This window comes from Rhagoletis zephyria, unplaced genomic scaffold (genome assembly GCF_001687245.7).
Source record: "Rhagoletis zephyria isolate East Lansing unplaced genomic scaffold, Rhagoletis_zephyria_1.1 Rzeph_scaffold_00599, whole genome shotgun sequence".
NCBI lineage: Eukaryota > Metazoa > Arthropoda > Insecta > Diptera > Tephritidae > Rhagoletis > Rhagoletis zephyria.
Genome location: NW_016157683.1, coordinates 31,911 through 54,297, shown reverse-complemented (window position 1 = coordinate 54,297; position 22,387 = coordinate 31,911). Strand labels below are relative to the sequence as shown.

The window sequence follows — 22,387 nt, the reverse complement described above, 5'->3', positions numbered from 1 at the left end:
CTGGCAACTGAGTTGCTATATTGTCAACTGCATTTTTGTGGTCGCTGCGGTAATAATCGAAGATTGTATACCTACAGCGGCGGTGAAATTTCTCAAGTAAAAGTAAACAAAGCCGAATGGGAGGATAAAATAAACTGTAAAATAGTAAATTTTCTCAATAATAAATTTTTCGACAGAAAACGTAGTTTCGTTATGTTAAATTTTAAAATATATGATTTAAAAAAACGAATTAATAGCGAAAATTAAAAAAAATTGCGATTTTTGTGAAAGCATTAGTAAGTTTCAGTGCATCTAAAGTTGCTGAGGTGTTGCTTACATTTACTTGAGAATTGTCAAAATCGGCTAATCCCATGTAGCGTTTTCTGTAACGTGCGTACATCGTGATGTGATAAAAAGGAACGCTGACAGTACTCCGCACGGTTGCAAAAAAATGTATGTTCGAAAAATATGTGAATATGGAAGGAACCGCTTTACACTGTCAAAAAAAATATTTCCAAAACTCAACGCAATTTTTACCAACTTCAATCTTGTACTTTGTTATACTAAAATTAATTGTTTTTTAGAGTCTAATTAAATAGTTTGCAATTTTGGTGAAACCTTACAGAATTTCTTTAATTTTTGTACAAAGTTTGATCCAAAATCTGAGATCTACCACATTTTTTTGAAATCTACTAAATTTTTTTCCAGATTCTACTACACAGAATTTTTTTAAGTCCGATCACTGCTTGCAAAGGATGGATCAATGCTTCGCGAAGCAAACAAATTTACTAACACAAACAAATTTACCATGGCACGCTTTGATTTGATTTTTGTTCTAATACTACTACTTGTTTGATGTGCCTAGGGCAAAACAATATTTATTTTGTGTTTTAGGCGAAGTAATTGTGACAATATTCATACGTAGAATTTTGTCAATGATGTGGGAATAGGGCTGTAAACAACTATTGCTAAACCTGTTTTCTTGCTTGCAAGTTTTTGAAATTTTTGTTTTCGTTAGAAACTCGCATCTCTCAAAATTATTATGGTCTCAATATTTCCCCTACTTTGCAAGTTTCATGGGAAGGAGCATCCAAAAACGTCGATAGTTTTTTATAAATTGCGATAACTTTGAATACGAAAACGCTACTATTTTCTACAGAGAGGAGTATTCATGTATTCATAACGTAGTGTATTGGTATTGATCAAATTAACCTTCCAAAGAATTTGTGACATGTATATATTTACTACATGTATTGTACTTTGTTTCTATTTTCTATTAAGGTTGATCTTCGACATATGGATGAACAACAGGACAATAATATCGTTGATGTAGGAGTAGACCTATCCGAGTTCTATATGTCTGTCGAGTGGGATATTCTTGAAGTTCCGGCTGTCAGGTAATTTGATTGTAATTTATCTTTAATAATACTTCCATATCAAACTGGCCCAACTAGCCAGCCAACAGACTTTTTTCCATGCAATCAATTAGTATTTTTAACATGGAGATGTCCTACGAGATGGCAATTGTCAGATTTAGGTCAGAAATATACTAGGCTCATACTAATTTCAAAATAGACAGAAAAGGACTAGTCCAATTATGGACCGAAACCACTACTTTGGGAGTCAAAAAATTAAACTAATCCATGATTAATACAATAAAAAACGTTTTATTAGCAACACTTTAATATATTACACATTTTTATTGAGGCACTCTGAAATTCTGCATATGTAAACTGTGCATACGAAAAAAACCGAAGTAATGCATATATCCAGTTTCGGTTGAAACCCGCAATAAAACCGAAATTATGCATATGAACACTTTCGTTTGAAAACCGAAATAATGCATGTGAGAAAACCGAAGTAATGCATAAAAGAAAAAAGAATTAATACATACATGCCAAGTTTCGGTTGAAAAGGAAAATAATGCATATGACATAAAATAAAATAAAGCATAAGTGCATAGTTTCGCTTGAAACCGAAACAATGTCTAAATACACAGTTTCCATATGCGCAGCAGTCTGAGATTTGCCAATTGGGTTGGAAGAAGGTGTAAGACGACCCGTGCTGATGTTCAGCCTGGCCCAGATTAACAAATAGCCCAGTCTCAAACGGAATGCTTCGGATACCTGGCGACCTCCGGTTCCATCAAGCCTTACCTGCGCACACGGACCTCTGTGCGGGCGGACCTCTATAGTTCGAAACTCGTGGGACCAAAAAAATTATGAGTTCAAATATTTATAGAAATACTAAAGGCCTGGGGAAACCGGACTCTAACCGATTCACGGCTGGAGCTGCAGCGTCACAACTGTGGAGGTAAACTTATGAAGCTGATCCAGATCAACCTTCATCACTCTAAACTCGCGTCTGCGAAACTTGAAGTCCGCCTGGCTGCCGGTGGACTTCAAGTTGCCCTCATCCAGGAGTCGTTGATACACGGCAACAAAATCTGCTTTCTTGGGATGAAGGGCTTTAAGCTTATTGCAGCACAAAATGCAGATAAGACTCNCTGCTTTCTTGGGATGAAGGGCTTTAAGCTTATTGCAGCACAAAATGCAGGTAAGACTGGAGCTTGCATATTAGCAAGGAACGACTCAAACATCTTCCTGCTTCCACAGCTTAGTGACGGCTATATGGTAGCGGCAAGCATTGAGCTGGACAAAACCAGCTTTTAGGTAGCCTCTGCCTACATGGTCAATAACAAGAACGTGCCACCAGATGAATTTCGGACATTGGTCAAAGAAGCAGCCTACAAGTATAAGCCACTGGTTGTCTACTGCGACACTAATGCCCAAAACTCGATGTGGGGGAGTACGAATGCTAGATGTGAGTCATTGTTATGAACCCCTAGCCTCTGGTTAGGGTGAAAATGTGCAAAATCCAACAAACCAAAAAAAATCCGTGAATGATATAGCGAATAGGCTATGTGCACTGGCATATATCCCGTAGCTTCACTTTCGTGGGTTCAATATAAAGCCACTATAACCGAGAATAAAAAGCTAACCAGGCTAGAGAGCCACATAATAATAAATTGTAATTTGCACACTTAGAGGAAAACTTCAATAAACCAACTACCACCAAATTTAACCTCCTAAATCCCTATATCCCTATGGTAGCCCCTTGCATAGTTTGGGCCACCCTAACCCCATCCCTGCCTTGGCTTCTAGCTGACATGAAGACCCAATTATCGCGCACCAACATTACTCAATGGGATTCGAACTATAGGAATCTAGTTAGAAATCCATAATACAAAAAAAAAATTATTAACAATTCAACTTAGGAACATCTAAATAAAAAAATTTCTGAATTCAAACAATATACATAAGACAAAACAATCAACTGCCTTATGGATAATATTAATTAATAAAACTCACAATTTTTTCAATTTAAGTTTATGTCAAAATGCAACCAATCTTGTTAAATTTCAAACATCATAATTTACTTACGTTAGGAATGTTCAAAATTTAATAAAGTATCGATATCATGAATCGATTTAATTCATTGCATGTAAAATCGATATGGCGATATATCGGGCTGAACAATAAACCTTCTTTAGTATTTTTCCATACACTTCTTTTTAGATGAAAAATAAATTTCAACTTAAATATCGATATTGCGGGTAAAGTATATTGTGTAGCAGTATGTTGGTAGCGGAGCGGAGTGGCAAGACGGCATGCTTGTGGTTCCTGGCTTCGCTCATCGGCTGGGGTAGGTCTCCTCGCATCCGTTCCACTAAGTCACACTAACAAAGAATTCATGCCGATTCACAAAAATAAAAAAAAAAACACAGACCTGAAGTCGGAAATTGCAGACAAGAGGAAAGAGAGTAAAAGGAAAAAGCCTATAATGTCAATGGAGTCTACCCACCCACATGATGGTACCAACACGTTGTTGGGAGCCTGTGGGGGGGAGAGATACCCTAACATATATGAAAACATGTATCATACCCACTACTACGGTAGAGGTGCTATAGCCCTATTCACTTTCCTGTCTATCATTCGCATGTGATCGCGGGCAATGAGCCGGTCGCCTTTAGTCTTACTACACTAGACTGGAGCAACACGTGTAGTAGGTACTAAACAATTCAATTAAAGTGAACTAACAAAAAAAACAAGCTAAATTAAGAATAAAATCCAAAAAAAAACCAAAAAAATTTAGAAGGTGCGTGTACTAATGCGGGTACTACTGAAAATTCATATTTCAAGCAAAAAAAAGGAATTACGCAGAAAGAAATGCCTAACTACAAAACTAAATTTCTATGTGGGCTTTGTATGCATGTTTAAAAGGTCTTGGCCTAAAAAAAATAACCAAAATGCCCTTATTATAATATTAAAAAGAAAGCAAAATATCGAAATATATACATATATATATAAATCACCTCTAAATTCATGCGGAGAATAAAAAAATGATATCACGTAACCTAACTCAAAACCAAATTCAAAAGGCAGAAGGAATAATAACCTGGAAACTGGCGGTGTGGAAGTAAGTACTAAAAACTATATAAATAAAATGAAATGCCTAGGAAACTTCGAAATCGCAAGCTTAGGAATTTCCACAAAATTAAAAATTGCAAAATTTAGCAAATTCAGTAACTACTCCTTAAAACATATATGTATATACCTATGTAGCTAATAAAACAAAGGAATTCAGTAACTAGTATGTACAGAAACTAAAGAAAAAGTACTAAAAATTTAGGCGAATGGCCTACAAAGCAAAGAGAGGGTTTATCATGCCGCTGCGTGTAATTTTGTGACAGCCGCTCGCGTTCGTGCTGTTAAATTTTGTCCCGATGCTCCCACGTAGTTTTTGGTGTATTTTGCAGCTCATTCGTCTTCCAGCACTCTCTGCTATTGCTGACGGTACTCGCGGGTATATTCAGCTATACTTTCCAGCGTGGTTAGGTGGTCATCAACCTACTATTTTGGGACGTATGATGGATCAGCTGTCCGCTGCTTCACGTCACAGCCCGACATACGTATACAATTATATAGTCGAAAAAAACTCAGTGCCTTCAATTGTCGGTGCGTTTCGTGTTAGTGGTGCTGTGAAGTTGGTCGCTATTGTCCGACGGACGTGATTGTGGTGTAGGTAGCTTCTCCCTTTGGATGTGATTCTTTTCAGGTCCCAACTGGATGGAGGTCCTTTTGCCCTATTACCTCTGGCGACCTATAAAAGACAAACAGAGTTTAGTCGATGTTTAAAAACATTATGTGAGCATTCGCATAGATGTATATACGCACATATGTATATACATACATATATGCACATATGCATATACGCATGCTCGCATATCTCATCGATGCCGTTTCGCAACCAAGGCGGTCCAAGACAATCACTCTTAAGTGAGCTCAAATAGCTTAAACCGATTGGGATATGAACGTTTATCCCAACAGGCCTCCAGGCCTGCCGGGGCATATATGTACATATGTATGTACACAAATTTAGATGCATGCTTCTTAAAAACCACTTAACTTACCTCCTATTCCTGTGTAGCACTTCAAGACGGGCATCAAAAAAAACTAAACACCAATAGCGGATTTAATTAATATAAGTTATGTATCTAGAAACTTCGAACGTTTTATTCGCGCACTTTCACCAACTTTTCGCACTGTTTTAACGCAACCACTTTAATGGCCCGTTGGTTACGGTTACCCCCTTTTATACGGCGATCAAACCAAATAAGCCCTTCATGCCACTCATACTAGCTCAACGGGTTTCACTTCGTGAGGACACCTATTCACACGCACACCCTCACACTGCGCTACATGATGTCATATGCCCACCACAAAGTCCACTACCTGAATTCCACTGCTTCCGCTACAATGTTGCCAATGCCTCAGCAACATCATGGCCGCCGTATATACATGAATGCATGTATGTGCCACACTTCCTCTTAGGCAACCGCTGCCGCTACAGGCTCGGACCCGCCGATGGTGCCTGCAACTTGGAGCGTGTGCGTAAAGAAATTAATAAGGCAGCCTGTTGCTTGTATTTGTTGCGTCCAACGTGTGGCCTCGACCCATGACTCCTAGCCGGGCCTTTATATGTCAGTTGTTTTTCTTTGGGCGTAATTGTTCACATCTTGAGACTAAATCACAGGACTACTTCTATTTCCACATACTCTACTACCTTCTTATTTTACACTATATCACAGGAGAGATAACCTAATTATATAAAATATCACAGAAATAATTAAATAGATAAGTTAATAAATAAATAAATTAATAAATACATAATCACACCAAATATAGTCAAGTATAAAAAAATAAGTAGATAAATAATTGCAAAAATAATTAAATAGGTAAACTAGTCAAGTGTGGAAATAGATAAATAAATAATTACGAAAAGTAAATAAATAAGTAAATTAGTCAAGTATGGAAATAAATAAATAAATAATTACGAAAAGTAAATAAATGAATAAATTAGTCAAGTATGGAGATAAATAATTAAATAATTACAAAAAATAAATAAATGAATAAATTGGTCGAGTATAAATAGAAAGTCAGATATAACTAAAAATTAGGTAAAACGGAAACATACAACATAAAACCTCTGGCACGAACAGCAAACATGCAACAATTAGAAAAAGACTACATATAACAACCATCTACTTTGCAAAAATGTCCTTAGCGTGGTATATGCCGATCCTTTTCCCGCTGCTGTTTCCAAGCTTGTACATAGCATTACCTATAACCTTTAAAACTACTCATTTAATTTGCCTTGGAGCTAATTGGCATTATAATTTTCTAGTTGCGAGCTTTGTTTAAAGTTTCGGCGATATACCACGTTTCCAATTTGAAACTTGACGTCCCTACTTCTCGTGTCATAAACCTTTTTACTCCTTTCGTGGGCTAACTTTAGCTCTTTCATAATTTTATTCCTCAATAGTTGCAACCTGTCGTTTGCCGCCTCAACTTCGCAATCGGGATAATGATTGCTTAGGGCGCCCAACATTCGGTATAGCTCATATGATGCAGCATAACGAAAGTGGCGTGGTACGGCGATGTGTTTATTGCCGAGTGTGCAACACTGCGAAGCGCGAAGGCAGCATCACTGACATGCTTATCCCAGTTACGCTGGTTCTCTTTTATGAATGACCTAATGATCTGTAACACCGATCGGTTGACTCGTTCTGCCGCATTTCCTTGTGGTGAATAGAAAGCGGTTTTCACATGTTTCGTGCCGTATTTATCTAAGAAACTGGTAAACATGTCAGAAGTGAATTGTTTTCCATTGTCCGAATGGACATATTCAGGGACTCCGAATATATGGAAAACATCTTTTTCAAAAATTTTATCACTTCCGTTGAGGTTGCTTTACGCATAGGTTTTAAAAACACGAACTTAGAAAAGTGATCGAGACAGACAAAGACATACACATTACCATCACTAGTACGAGGATACGGACCCATGAAATCTATGAACAATCGCTGAAAAGGTCGTTCAGTGATATGCTGTTTCCCCATTCGCGGTTTCTTAAAAACATTTTGCGTTTTATTTGATTTGCAGACTTCACATGCTTTGACGTGCGTACATACATCAGCTACCATCCCCGGCCAGTAATATTTCTCTCGTAGTCGTGTCAGAGTTTTATGGATGCCACCATGATCNGTTTCCAAGCTTGTACATAGCATTACCTATAACCTTTAAAACTACTCATTTAATTTGCCTTGGAGCTAATTGGCATTATAATTTTCTAGTTGCGAGCTTTGTTTAAAGTTTCGGCGATATACCACGTTTCCAATTTGAAACTTGACGTCCCTACTTCTCGTGNACTCAAAACAAACATCCATCATTCTTTCATTTGCTTTTAATTCGTCCATATTATTGCGAGATAAAGTATCGGGTACGATGTTTAGCGCTCCCTTCCTATGTTGGATATCAAAATTATATCCTTGCAGTTTAAGGCTCCATCTCGCTAATCTGCCAGCCAAATCTTTTGGATTCATGAGCCATTTTAGGCTGGCATGATCAGTTATTATTTTAAATGGGAGCCCCTCCACATATGGCCTGAACCGTTTAACGTTTTGTCGTTCGTTATTGTGATCGTCCGGTTGAAACAGTACCCCACCCACTCCGTCAGTCGATGCGTCGCATTGGATAAAAAAACGTCTATTAAAGTCCGGATGTATCAGTACGGGAGCTGAGATCAAACTTTGTTTCAGTTGATCAAAGGATCTCCTAGCTTCGTCAGTCATGGCGAATTTTTTTATATTGTCTTTGGAGAGGCAGTCGTGCAGCGGAGCTGCAATGGTCGCATAGTCCTGGATGAAACGTCGGTACCAGCCCGGCATGCCCAGGAACNGGTCGCATAGTCCTGGATGAAACGTCGGTACCAGCCCGACATGCCCAGGAATCGTCGTAGTTGTTTTGGGGTTTTGGGTTCTGGAAAATCCCTCACCGCTGCCACCTTGTTGGCATCCGTTCTAATGCATCCATCCCCGACTACATAGCCGAGATACCGCACCTCCTTGTAGCAAAACTTGCTTTTCTCCACATTTATTGTTAATTTAGCCTCACGCAAACACCGAGCGACCTTTTCTAATAAACATAAATGAGACGAAAATTCTTCTGAACACACTAACAGATCATCCAAATAGACAAACACATACTCACGTAACGAAGCGGGTATAACCTTGTCCATTAAGCGACACATTCTCTGTGCCGCGTTGCAAAGTCCGAAGGGCATAACTGTAAATTTATATAGTGGTCGACCTGGTCCGTAAATGCAGTCTTTTCCCTGGATCTTTCCTCTAACCAGAAAGCGTCTTTCAAGTCGATTGCGGAAATAAATCTTGTGTTCTGGAGCCTACTCAATATCCCGTCGATATGAGGCAGCGGGTATGCGTCCTTTATGGTCCGCTCATTCACTTTCCGAGCGTCTAAACATAGGCGATTCTTAATCTCTTTTACCACCAAAGATACCGGGGAGCTCCAGCTTCTATTAGATTCCTCTATGACTCCCATGCTTAGCATCCTATCTTATTCTGCAAAAACTAGCTTTTGTATGGCGGGCGATATCGGATAGTGTCGCTGCTTTACCGGCAGATTCTCATCAGTTACCTCTATTACATGTTGCTCTAATTCTGTCCGACCCAACCCTAATACCGCGAAGGATGGAAACTGAGCTTTCACCCTTTCCAACGCATTGGTCTGTTCCGGCGTAAGTTCGTGTTGGACTGCGTCAAAGGTCAGGTCACCATCAGCGGGCGTGAGCTCAGGCACTGTTGCAAGTGCGGGATGCGCAGTCGCCCCCTTACCAACGACATTCAAGTTAAAAGCCTTCCAGAAATCGATCCCTAAATACACTTCCTGTTGTAAGCCTGGCACTATCAAAAACTCGAGATCTCTGCTTATTCCATCCCATAATACAGAAAGAGTTATTACTCCGGTCGCGGAGTTTCGTTTCCATTTGCTGTTCTAATGTTCTGATTTGCTATCGGTAACATACTGTCTTCCCTGCCTTGCAAAAATCGGTATGCGTCTTTGCCTAGGCAGCTAGCTCCTGCCCAGAATCTAGTAGAGCTAGTGCATCTTTTCCCCCTATCTTGGTTTGGGCAAAGAACCTATTATCCCCTTTCACCGTTACTATAGTTGAAATTATTTTGTTGTAAATTCTTCTATACATTTTCCTTTTCTCCCTCAGTTTTTGTATTTTCCTAAAATTCCTGTTATTCCCCTTCTTTGCAATCTCATCACAAAATATTCTCCTCCTAGCGGCTTCATATTCAATCTTTCTCTCATGCAAACTTTTTACTTCATGTTTCTGTCCTACCCCTATCTTACTAACTACTTCATTGCCTTTTTGGAAGGATGACGTGCACCTAGTCTCCTTCTGGGCTTCTATCGGATTTTTGGAGTAGAAATCGACTGGCATCCCGCACTTGAAGCAAAGCATCAAGTGAAATGGTGATGGGCAAAATGACTTAATGGTGGGTTTGGGGTTGTTCGCGGATATAGGCTCTGTCACTCTACCCTGCGTAAGATTAGTCCTCTTACTACCATAACCAGGTAGTTGGCCACCTGTCCCCCTACGCGTATTACTCAGAGCCTCAACTGACTTAGCGGGGACACGCTCTAGTGCACATTCTATATCTGAATATGCTAACTCATTAATGGCCCTCGGCCTGCTCCTATTGTCCTTAATCACCCTCTCTGCACGCCTACACTCTGCCTTGAACTCTGCTAATGTATCCGTTTTCGACGCGAACGTCAAATTGGCCAAATATGGGTTTAGGTTGCCCTTGATGATCCCTACTAACTCCTTTTCGGGTATCTTCTTTCTTAGACGAAATGTCAGATCATGTATCTCTGCGTAGAATTCGTCAAACCCTTCTTGCGCTAATTGTTTTCGTTCCATTATTTCGCGAATAATTTCGTAGTCGGACTCCGCGCTTTTGAAGTGGGCTAGCAATTCTGTCTTCAGATCAAAGTACACGAAGTTTGGATCCTCGGCGTGATCTTCTAGCACCTGCCAAAACCACTTCAGCGCGTAGCCCGACACGAGACTATGGAAATCTGTAAATAACTGATGATGAGAAATTTTGTGCTGTTCTCTCATCCTTCCAATCCTAAAGATAAAACTTTCGACGGTAAGTCCTTTAGTGGTACCATCAAATTTTATGTGCCACTTTTCTAGATCTATTTTTTTTTCTTGGTGGGTCGCGTGTATCATGCCCTGCCATTTTTGAGGTCCCAAGGGAGCCCTTTCTTTGGGAAGATCGTTCCTCTTCGCGTTGGTCTGCAACACTCCCTTGACCTCTATTTTGAGGTGTTGATGTTGTGGTGGCGCGGTGACCTAATGCTTGCGCAGATGTTTCCATGTCGGCTACTCGGCCGCTGAGGTTGGCGACGTTGGCTCTCATGTGCCTCACCTCATTCATGCACTGCGCCATCATGTCGCTACTTTGCACCATCATAGCCATCAGTTGGCTCAGCTGTTCGACACTGGTTTCAGTGCCAGTGGGTTCACTTCTTTGAGCCTTCGAGCCACCAGCTTCCGAGTTTCCTGGCGGTCCGCGCCCCGCAAAGTGGTTATTCCCCACAGCACCTAACTCTTCTGACTCAGACATGTTGCACAATTGATCTAGTTTTCGCGAAAAACTAAAACTATCACTGGGTTCATTGGCTACCGACTCGTTTGCGCTGGCCGCACTAGGTTGTTGCTCAAAACTTGGTCTTCCGAAAATTCTCGCCGCACACCGGTTGAAATAGTCAGTCGGCACAAAGTCTACCGTATGCTGTACCCCTGTATCTATCTGGGTAAAGAGTGAGCCAACTACCTGATTTTCTAATGCGCGTGATCGGCCTGTCCGAATCAAAAATCCCCAAACCACCAGTGACTCGGTTCTCGCTACGCTCTTCCGACATTCACTCAAAACTAAAGATCCTCAACTGTCCCCTTTTCCTTATGCCAACAAACGTATATTACACGGTTAAAGAAAACTTCAGGAAAATAAAATATTATATATATAAAAAAATAATATATAAAAAATATCAAAAATCCGCAAAACCGATCAAAAAATTAACATCCAAACATTCCAACCCAAAAAATAATATATAAAAAATATCAAAAATCCGCAAAACCGTTCAAAAAATTAAAATCCAAACATTCCAACCCCAAATTCAGTAAATCCGAAAATTTATAAAAAAAAACCTAAAATCTTAAAACCGAAATTTTCACTACAACTCAAAGATAATCCAAAGAAAATTATTCAACACACGGTGTAAAAAAATTAATTAATCGAAGAATTATGAATTCTAAATCCAACTATTTCTGAGTGGTATTTATATATGTATATTAAGAGATAGATCAATCAAGAGCAATAATATTTTGCATATGTATATGTAAATATGTTTTTTTCTATATAAATAGAGTAGATGTGTTACGTTTATACATGCAATTGGTTTAGATACAAAGGTATATCATATAACCTAATTGACGAATCGAAATATGCAAAAATATTAATATGATTAGAATGTGAATTTAAAAAAATGATTACACGACTTTCTGTAGTATGAGGAAGATCAATGCCTTTATTGTTGCATGCGCGTGTGCTTATAAACATGTACTTAAATGTTTCTAGAGTTGTGTTCGAAACTATGTAAAAATAAATGCTTTGGTGTGTGTGGTGTTGCCTTGGCGAGGTCACCGCGAGAGTAATTCGTCCGTGTGTCGCCTGTCCCACGTCAAGTCAACTAATCCCCCATATGTACATATAGATATGTAAGTAGATGTGGCACTACAACACTTGCCGCTTATAGCACGATATGGTTACCGCACCTGCCTTGCCCCTTTGTGAAGGCGTACCATAAACCTCACTTAGAAGCAGTGCTAGACTGCCTGTAAGGTATCTTGAATAGACGTCCCACCAAAAAACATCGAAAAATTTACCCCTCAAATCTATGCCCCAGCTGCCCCCAGATACCGCTTAGTCACTTCTGAAGTCCGAAAAAGGAACCTTGAAGGCAACTGGACAAATCCCCCGTCGTCATTACAACACTGATCGCCTGCGACGGATCGCCGCGATATTGTTGCCATGACTCCCTAACACGGTCCAAAGGTAGATAGAGACAGGAAGAAGAAAAGAAGGAAATATAAAGTAAGTTAGAATAGTAAAGGCAAATTAAAAAGGCGAAAGCGNCTAACACGGTCCAAAGGTAGATAGAGACAGGAAGAAGAAAAGAAGGAAATATAAAGTAAGTTAAAAGGTAAAATAAAAGATAACTGGGCTATTACGTTGGGCGCCATTTGTTGTGTAGCAGTATGTTGGTAGCGGAGCGGAGTGGCAAGACGGCATGCTTGTGGTTCCTGGCTTCGCTCATCGGCAGGGGTAGGTCTCCTCGCATCCGTTCCACTAAGCCACACTAACAAAGAATTCATGCCGATTCCCAAAAATAAAAAAAAACATAGACCTGAAGTCGGAAATTGCAGACAAGAGGAAAAAGAGTAAGAGGAAAAAACCTGTTCTGTCAATGGAATCTACCCACCCTCTTCTACGTACATTGTACGGAAGCCATGGACGCTGTGTTGACTCCCCAATTCTTACAGCGTCCCCAAAACTGTGAAACGTCCGTCTCCTTGTCACTCCGTCACGTCAAGTCAAACGGTCATGTCGCCTGTCTTTACTCCCACGTCCCCTCTTGCGCATAAGCGCAACACCCACACCAAAAATTGCTATCAACAAATCATAATTCCTTTTAACAATTCACATTATACATTTTATTTAACAATTTTAGCCTTAACTTTAACGCCTCTCTTGAGTAAATACCCTATCTTAAGTTATATAAAAAACACTATACTTAATGAAAACTCAACAAAAGATTCAATCATAAAAAAACCTAATTTTTATACCGCAAACCAAACTTCAATTTATCAGCAGAAGTCTTTAATAACAATAAATAAAAAAAAATCCGGAATAAGTCCGTATACTACATGTATATGCAAAAAAACTTAGTAAGGTTCCTAATTCCAAACAAAAGAGGATGAATTCAAGATATTTGGATTTCACCAAAATTCTAAGATGCTCACCCTAATGTTCACTAACTCGTACATGCAAGCCTGCATAAATAATTCCAAGACAAAACAAACATTAATCTAATGCTGCTGAAGTCTTGAATGAATCCTCTCAAATCAGAACAAAAAAATTCCAAAATAAAATTAACCAAACCGGTTTTAAACACTTGGTTTCAGCTATTGCTCTTATCATTCTCATTCACTGCGAGGCCTGACCTATATACGTACTTATGTGAACATATGTATGTATAAATATTTATATGTACGGACGTATGCATGTAGATATATAGGTATCATAAAAATAATGTTTCTCACTCACCTGTCACCTCCAACGAAGATGGTACCAGCACGTTGTTGCGAGCCTGTGGGGGGGAGAGATACCCTAACATATATGAAAACATGTATCATACATATATACACAAGTACACACTACTACGGTAGAGGTGCTATAGCCCTATTCACTTTCCTGTCTATCATTCGCATGTGATCGCGGGCAACGAGCCGGTCGCCTTTAGTCTTACTATACTAGACAGGAGCAACACGTGTAGTAGGTACTAAACAATTCAATTAAAGTGAACTAAAAAAAACAAGCTAAATTAAGAATAAAATCCAAAAAAAAACCAAAAAAATTTAGAAAGTGCGTGTACTAATGCGGGTACTAGTGAAAATTCATATTTCAAGCAAAAAAAAGGAATTACGCACAAAGAAATGCCTAACTGCAAAACAAAATTTCTATGTGGGGTTTGTATGTATCGAAATATATACATATATATATATATCACCTCTAAATTCAAGCGGTGAATAAAAAAATTATATCACGTAACCTAACTCAAAACCAAATTCAAATGGCAGAAGGAATAATAACCTGGAAACTGGCGGTGTGGAAGTAAGTACTAAAAACTATATAAATAAAATGAAATGCCTAGGAAACTTCGAAATCGCAAGCTTAGGAATTACCACAAAATTAAAAATAGCAAAATTTAGCAAATTCAGTAACTACTCCTTAAAACATATATGTATATACCTATGTACAGTATATTTTGCTTAGCTGCACATCCTTCTTTGCACGAAAAACTTGTGCACCTAACCGAAAAAGGCACTTAAGCGAATTTTTTTTACTACTTCAATGAGGAAGTTATCCGAATCCCTATGAAACCAAATAATGGAGAAGCACTTACCACGTAGAAAATAATGCAAGCGAAATTTTTTTCGAATGGTATCTTGTTATCGATATAACTACATAAATTGATAGCAATTTTCGTTGTTCTGCGACATGAGCAAAATAATTAAAAGCTTGTAAAATTAGGTAATTGTAGGGCCAGTGCAGGTAAACGTAATACTTTCTTTGATAATTGATAATAGTTGCAAATTTTTAAGGCAGGTATCGCTAATGTGCAGGTATGTTGAATGCATCTATCGGAGCAGTTTCCTTATAAATTTTAAAAATAATGCCGCTGATGCGCATTTTGGGGTAGGTATCTTAAATATGCACTTAAGCACAAAGGCAGCAAAGCAAAATATACTGTAGCTAATAAAACAAAGGAATCTAGTAACTAGTATGTACAGAAACTAAAGAAAAAGTACTAAAAATTTAGGCGAATGGCCTACAAAGCAAAGAGAGGGTTTATCATGCCGCTGCGTGTAATTTTGTGACAGCCGCTCGCGTTCGTGCTGTTAAATTTTGTCCCGATGCTCCCACGTAGTTTTTGGTGTATTTTGCAGCTCATTCGTCTTCCAGTACTCTCTGCTATTGCTGACGGTACTCGCGGGTATATTCAGCTATACTTTCCAGCGTGGTTAGGTGGTCATCAATCTACTATTTTGGGACGTATGATGGATCAGCTGTCCGCTGCTTCACGTCACAGCCCGACATACGTATACAATTATATAGTCGAAAAAAACTCAGTGCCTTCAATTTGCGTTGGTTTTTACATGTGTCGGTGCGTTTCGTGTTAGTGGTGCTGTGAAGTTGGTCGCTACTGTCGGACGGACGTGATTCTGGTGTAGGTAGCTTCTACGTTTGGATGTGATCCTTCTCAGGTCCCAACTGGATGGAGGTCCTTTTGCCCTATTTCCTCTGGCGACCTATAAAAGACAAACAGAGTTTTGTCGATGTTTAAAAACATTATGTGAGCATTCGCATAGATGTATATACGCACATATGCATATACGCATGCTCGCATATCTCATCGATGCCGTTTCGCAACCAAGGCGGTCCAAGACAATCACTCTTAAGTGAGCTCAAATAGCTTGAACCGATTGGGATATGAACGTTTATCCCAACAGGCCTCCAGGCCTGCCGGGGCATATATGTACATATCTATGTACACACATTTAGATGCATGCTTCTTAAAAACCACTTAACTTACCTCCTATTCCTGTGTAGCACTTCAAGACGGGCATCAAAAAACACTAAACACCATTAGCGGATTTAATTAATATAAGTTATGTATCTAGAAACTTCGAACGTTTTATTCGCGCACTTTCACCAACTTTTCGCACTGTTTTAACGCAACCACTTTAATGGCCCGTTGGTTACGGTTACCCCCTTTTATACGGCGATCAAACCAAATAAGCCCTTCATGCCACTCATACTAGCTCAACGGGTTTCACTTCGTGAGGACACCTATTCACCCGCACACCCTCACACTGCGCTACATGATGTCATATGCCCACCACAAAGTCCACTACCTGAATTCCACTAGCGCTGTTTGAATTCTGGTGATAATTTATTAACATACGCATGTAATAAAAGTGCTTTCTTCACTTCATCTTCCTACATACTTTATTTACCATTTCCTCTCACTTGAATTTTTTTCTCCATCTTAATATAATTCACTGAACTTTTAATGCGAATTAATACACTTTATAGTTGTACATCCCTAGTTCTTCTTCTCTTCACTGTTGGTTTTTACTTTGATTAAGTATTTAAGAATATAATTTTAAGAGTTTTAATACGAGTAGCTCGATCTTACTGCCCGCAACGGAAAATTTTACAGTACTGCTGACATATGTATGTTTGATACATATTTGCATCGTTCCAGTGATTGGAAAATGCAGAAAAAAAAGATTAAATGTGAGGGGAGGAAGGGAGAGTAACTAGGAAAAATTTTCCTAAGTGATATAAGCAAAATTTTTAATAGTTCCAAACAATTGAAAATTTTATATGAAATGCACAACGATTTGTAATTTTTAACTACCTACTAAAATTTAAATTTGGTGGTGAAATTATGGGTTGCTAAATTTTTCAGGTTGGTGTGGGTGTTGCACTAGAGCAATAAGGGATGAAGAGGATATGACGGCTTGATTACGGACTGACTCGGACTAGTGCGGACGTAGGCAAGACGGACGTATGTCAGGAATAGGGAACTTTGCGAATAATGGGCGTCACGGCAAAGTCCAAAGCTACTTTACTTACAAGTAGAGGGGTAGGGTTTGACTCCACCTGACCGGACAGTTCTTCCATCGCTTGCTGTTACACTTGGTCTTCTATATTGACAGTTTAATACGACTTATGCTACCTTCTCTTCTACACAGGCATGAGTAAATTTTGTTTATGTCCCTGCTGGTTAGCACCTTACCCCAACTGTCAGATATATAACAATGGCGTCCAACGGTAATAGCCCGGTAACTTTCTTTTCACCTTTGCTTCATTTTCTAATTTTTTTGCTATGGCTTCTGTCTCTGTTAAAATTTCTTTTATCTATCGCTAAGATTTCCTTCTCGCCCATCGGACAGTTAAGGGTCATAATAGCAACATCTGTGCGGACTCGTCTGCAACGATATGTGCCACAATGACAAGTTTAAGCTGGGGTAACCTTTTCTTATGGAGTTTTTTCTATACGCTGCAACGGGTGTAGAAGTGGTATCCGAAGAAAATACTGGTGAACTTCAGGGGGAAATAGTAAAATTTTTATGTACAGGCACTCGGTTGAAGCTACAGTGCATGCGATTCAGCATCGCATGAACGTGAGGTTTGCCCAATGGCTACATGGGGGTTGTGATGTTCATAAATCATTTTCTATAAATAGTGGCAACCGGATCTGAAGCAAGTGCTTTGGTCTTAGAAGTGTCACACTTGTACAGTGGGGAGAATAATTAACTTTGACAATGAACTGTTTACTTTCTGACTGATATGCATCCTCGATAACCTCGCCTAGTGCAACACCAGATGCACACAAAGTAATCATAACAATAATGGTACATACGTACATCAACACACATACGTCTACACAGATTAATAATTCTGAGTATAAAACAAGACTTTAGTCAGAAACCACACCAACCACTAATCATATATTAATATATTCGAAATAGCAAGCATAGCTGAATTTTGTAATTTGATTAGGAAACGTAACGCAAACGTTTTTTTTATAATAATATTGGGTATAGGTTTAAACCTCGAATTTCCTTTTCTTGTGTTGTTCTTTGAATTGGATTTTTGAAGTACTACCTTGGAGTTTAAATTGAATGTTTTTAATACTTACATATATATATATATATATATATATATATATATATTATATATATATATATATATATATATATAGTTAGAATATATTAGCAATCATTATTGTTTATTACATGCAGTGGCTCACAGCTTATTACGTGTGTCAATTCATTAATATGGAAATAAGTAATATTTCGCATATGTGCTAGATTTTCAAAAAATCTAAAATGTACATTCAAAGATATTTTAATTTGAGCTGTAATGAGAACAAAAAGTCCAAAACGATTCTCCTTTAAATTGAATTTGTACAACAAAAACAAAATTCATAGTAAGACAGCCTCACATCTTATTTCGTGCGTGCACTTTTACCGTTACTGGCGCCAATGTGCTGGGTAGAGAAATACACCAATTTACTTTGAATGGATAATTTCTTAGTGTAATTTTGGTTTTGTAAAAGATCGGACGCGAATATTAATATAAATACCGCGATGGGTCGCCGTACGTCTATTGAAAAGCGCGTATTATTGATTCAGTATATTACAGTTCAGTACATAATACAACGCTTTGTCCGTGAAAATAGAGTGGCTGACAAAGGTCGAGAGGCGCCAAATAAAATTTTTACAGCGGCCGATGAGAAGTGGATAGTCAGAAAAGTTAAGAAAGATCCAACAATGAGTGCACCAGCTTTGAAACGTGCTTGGAAAGTCATGTCATCCAGAAACAATCAGAAGGATTCTTCGAAATACTGATTTTCATGGACGAACAGCCCGAAACAAACCATTTATTAGTGAGCGCAATAGAAAAAGCAGAATGGAGTTCGCCAAAAGCCACGTTAATAAAGACGAAACGTTTTGGAATGAAGTAATTTTTGCAGACGAAAATAAATTTAACCTTTTTGGTTCCGATGGGAAGTCTTTCGTGTGGCGCAAACCTAATACGGAGCTGCAACGTAAAAATTTGCGCGCCACAGTAAAACACGGTGGAGGCCATGTAATGGTTTGGGGCTGTATGTCCTCAGCGGGTGTCGGAACCTTGAATTTCATAGAAGAAATAATTAATAAAACAATTTATTTGAATTTGTTGAAAAATAATTTACTACAAAGTGCTGAAAAATTGGGTAGCCGGGAGCAGTTTAGGTTCTACCAAGACAACGACCCGAAGCACAAATCGGGAGTTGTTAGATCTTGGCTTATTTGGAATTGCCCACATGTGGTTGAAACGCTAGCACAATCGCCCGATCTCAATGTTATTGAGAATTTATGGAGTGTTCTTGAAAAAAAATAAGGAAACATCAAATAAGCAACCGGCAATGCTTGAAAACGGCACTGCAATTGGAGTGGGAGAGAATAACACCCGATTGCACCAAAAAGCTGGTTAGCTCCATGCAATCTCGGCTGAATTCAGTATTACAACAAAAGGGTTATCCTACTAAATATTAGTTAGTAGAAAATTTCTAAATAAAGTAAAACACATAACACCTTTTCGGTTTAAGTTTGTTACGGTACACGAAGTCGTTTTACAATGTGTTATGTTTTTGTTGTCGAAATTCTATACAAACATTTAATATTTTGGTTTTGTTTATTGGTGTTTGTATGTCGCAGATATATGTCATTAAAAACTCATTAAGGNTGTGTTATGTTTTTGTTGTCGAAATTCTATACAAAAATTTAATATTTTGGTTTTGTTTATTGGTGTTTGTATGTCGCAGATATATGTCATTAAAAACTCATTAAGGTTTTTTTTGCAAATAAAGCACATAGAATATATATAATATATACAAAATATGACACGTTTTTCTTTCAATCACTGACTACACGAAATAAGCTGTGAGCCACTGTACATATTTACTCGGTAATTTAATTTTTATTTTCATAACCAAAACATTCAATCCCCTGATTTAAGCTGAAGCGTTCTAGATTTTGTGGTTTTGATAGGAAGTAGACTGGTGTGGTGTATCACGATAGCTCTGGGCCTGAGGAAATTTTTGATTCTGTGTGAAGGTGTGAGCGAATGGAAGAGAGTAATTCTGAACAACCTGTGGTTGGTGGATTAGGGTTATTTGGTACGAATGGACGGGTGACTAAGAGTGTTACTAGAGCCCCAGAAAACAAAGTAGTGGACTCTCTGTTTACTCAAATAGACACAAGGATACCACATTCGATAGATTTTCTGCCTACATATTATTTTAATAGGTGCGTCTCGCGCATTTTTAGTACACTTGTCACTCAGAAGAAGTAGCAGTGAAAGAGACATCCAGCAGCTTGAGTTTTTCCAGGAAAATAGAAGAGCTCTTCCAAATGTCTGACTCCGAAGAACCAGGACCCAGTGGGGCAGCTAACCCCACAACATGCGAACAGACGTGTCAAGCCTCAGCAACCGAGTCGCCGATATGGAGACGTCGGCACCAGCTTTAGGTAACCGGCCCGGTAACATGCCAGACCGCTTCAAAAGGATGAGTGAACGCGAAACCCATGATACGTCCAAATGGAAGAAGGTTGACCTCGATAAGTGGCATATAAAATTTGACGGGTTAGGAAAGAGAGTTACAGTAGAAAGTTTCTTGTTAAGAGTAGAGAAAATGCGGGCGCAGTTTGAAATCTCATACCGTCAGTTGTTTGCGGATTTCCACTGCTTGGTATCAGGCAACGCGGCCTAGTGATTTTGGCAGGTTTTAGAGGACCACGTAGATGACACAAGTTTTGGCTATTTTGAGTTTCAATTTATTTCAATATTAAATATTAGTACATTAAGACCAATATCTTTTATACCACAACAAATACATTCAATACAAAGACATACATTAATACATATAATTAACTAAGTCACATATACATAGGTTAACAGAGATTAACTTTAATTATTAGATGGTTCATCAGTTGTTAGAAAAGTAGCTATATAAAAGGTTTTTGAAGTTGCTTTTATTGATCTTGCTTCTAATTGAATTAATTAATTGGGAATTGAATTCCAGATTCATATAGCATTGATGAAAAATAGTCTAGTAGAACTTAAAGTTAAATAAAAGGATCATTGGATCACAGGAATGCTCAGACTTTGGAAAAATTAATTTCTCATAAAGATAAGGTGGAGTCTTTGTGCTGATAAGTTTAAAGAGAAAGACGCAGTTTCGTGCTTTTAGATAATTAGTGGTGTCACATCCTAGCAAGCTACATCTCCACGCAGATATATGGTCAAACTTCCGCAATCCATATACATAACGTGTAATTTGGTTAAATAAGGTGTCAAATTTTATGTGATGATCTGGAATCTAGGTTACTATAAACCACCTCAGCATAAGTAATAATGGGTAAAATTAATTGACGCGCAAGCTTTCTTCTAGTGGGAATCGGAACAAACGTGCCGATTGCCTTAGATTTTTTTAGAATACCATATACTTTGTTCACAACAGAATTAACGTGATAAACGCAGCTAAGGCTAGAATTGATAACAAACCCCAAATTGGTTACTTTATCAATTAATTTCAGGGAATTGGTTTCAAGATAAACTCAAGNCGTGGTATATTATCTAAGTACATATTAACTCCGCCATCAGTACAAAGCTTATCAGGGTAAGCGACTAGTGGATTTGCGCACGCATACATATAATATCCTCTATTTCTGCCAATTCGATGCTTCGCAGCAAATTTATAATCAAATTGCTGTTGATTTGCTGCTGCTGCGCTGTCTTTGTGCTTCCACAATTTGCTTTCGAAATTTCATAGCAAAACGGCAGCCAAAGCATTTGCTTTTTTCTGAATTGCTTTTGCTTTGCTTTCGATATCATACATGCCGAAGTCAAAGCACAGCAAAAGCAAATTAAATAAAATTATTACAGCATTTTCAAACCCTGAACTGAAGGAATACTGCGAAAAGGGACTTTTGTCTTAGAAATAGAAACAGGTGGAACATACGATTTCGCAGGGTTAAGGGAAAGGCCGTTAAGAGCAGCCCAATGCGAGATTAATGATAAGTCCATATTCAAATCACATGTGATTCTCTCCATATCCCTAGACGGACCCGATAAATATATCTGGATGTCACCGGCATATGCATGCATTTTTACATATTGGCATGTCCTGAATATGTCATTTATGAAAACATTAAATAACAAGGGGCCTAATATAGATCCTTGAGGAACACCGCGTGTTACGGATTTAGTTCTAGAGGTTACTGAACCAACCTTCACACGCTGGGTACTACCTATTAGGTAGCTTTTCATAGGAGATAGTGCAGTTTTACCGAATCCGAAATAATATGAAAGTTTAGAGCGGAGTATGTGATCTACGGAGTCAAATGCTTTGGAAAAGTCAAGCAGGCACAGGAGAGAAAATCATCATTATCAAAAGCCATTTCCAAGTCGTCAAGAATTTTTACTACCGCAGTTGAACAACCATGCCCTGCTTCACTGCTGCGATCACGGGAAGCACATATCGTCGTTTAAAGTGAAAAA

General features: G+C 38.5%; 1 protein-coding gene across 1 annotated transcript in view; it reads left to right on the top strand.

Annotated features, from left to right (window-relative positions):
• LOC108360640 (acetylcholine receptor subunit alpha-like) overlaps window positions 1–22,387 on the top strand; it is a 143,711-nt gene that overhangs the window by 119,974 nt on the left and 1,350 nt on the right. Inside the window, exon 5 of the mRNA XM_017613004.1 lies at window positions 1,261–1,376. Within this exon, the coding sequence (XP_017468493.1) occupies window positions 1,261–1,376 (116 nt within the window). The remainder of the gene's footprint in view (window positions 1–1,260; window positions 1,377–22,387) is intronic.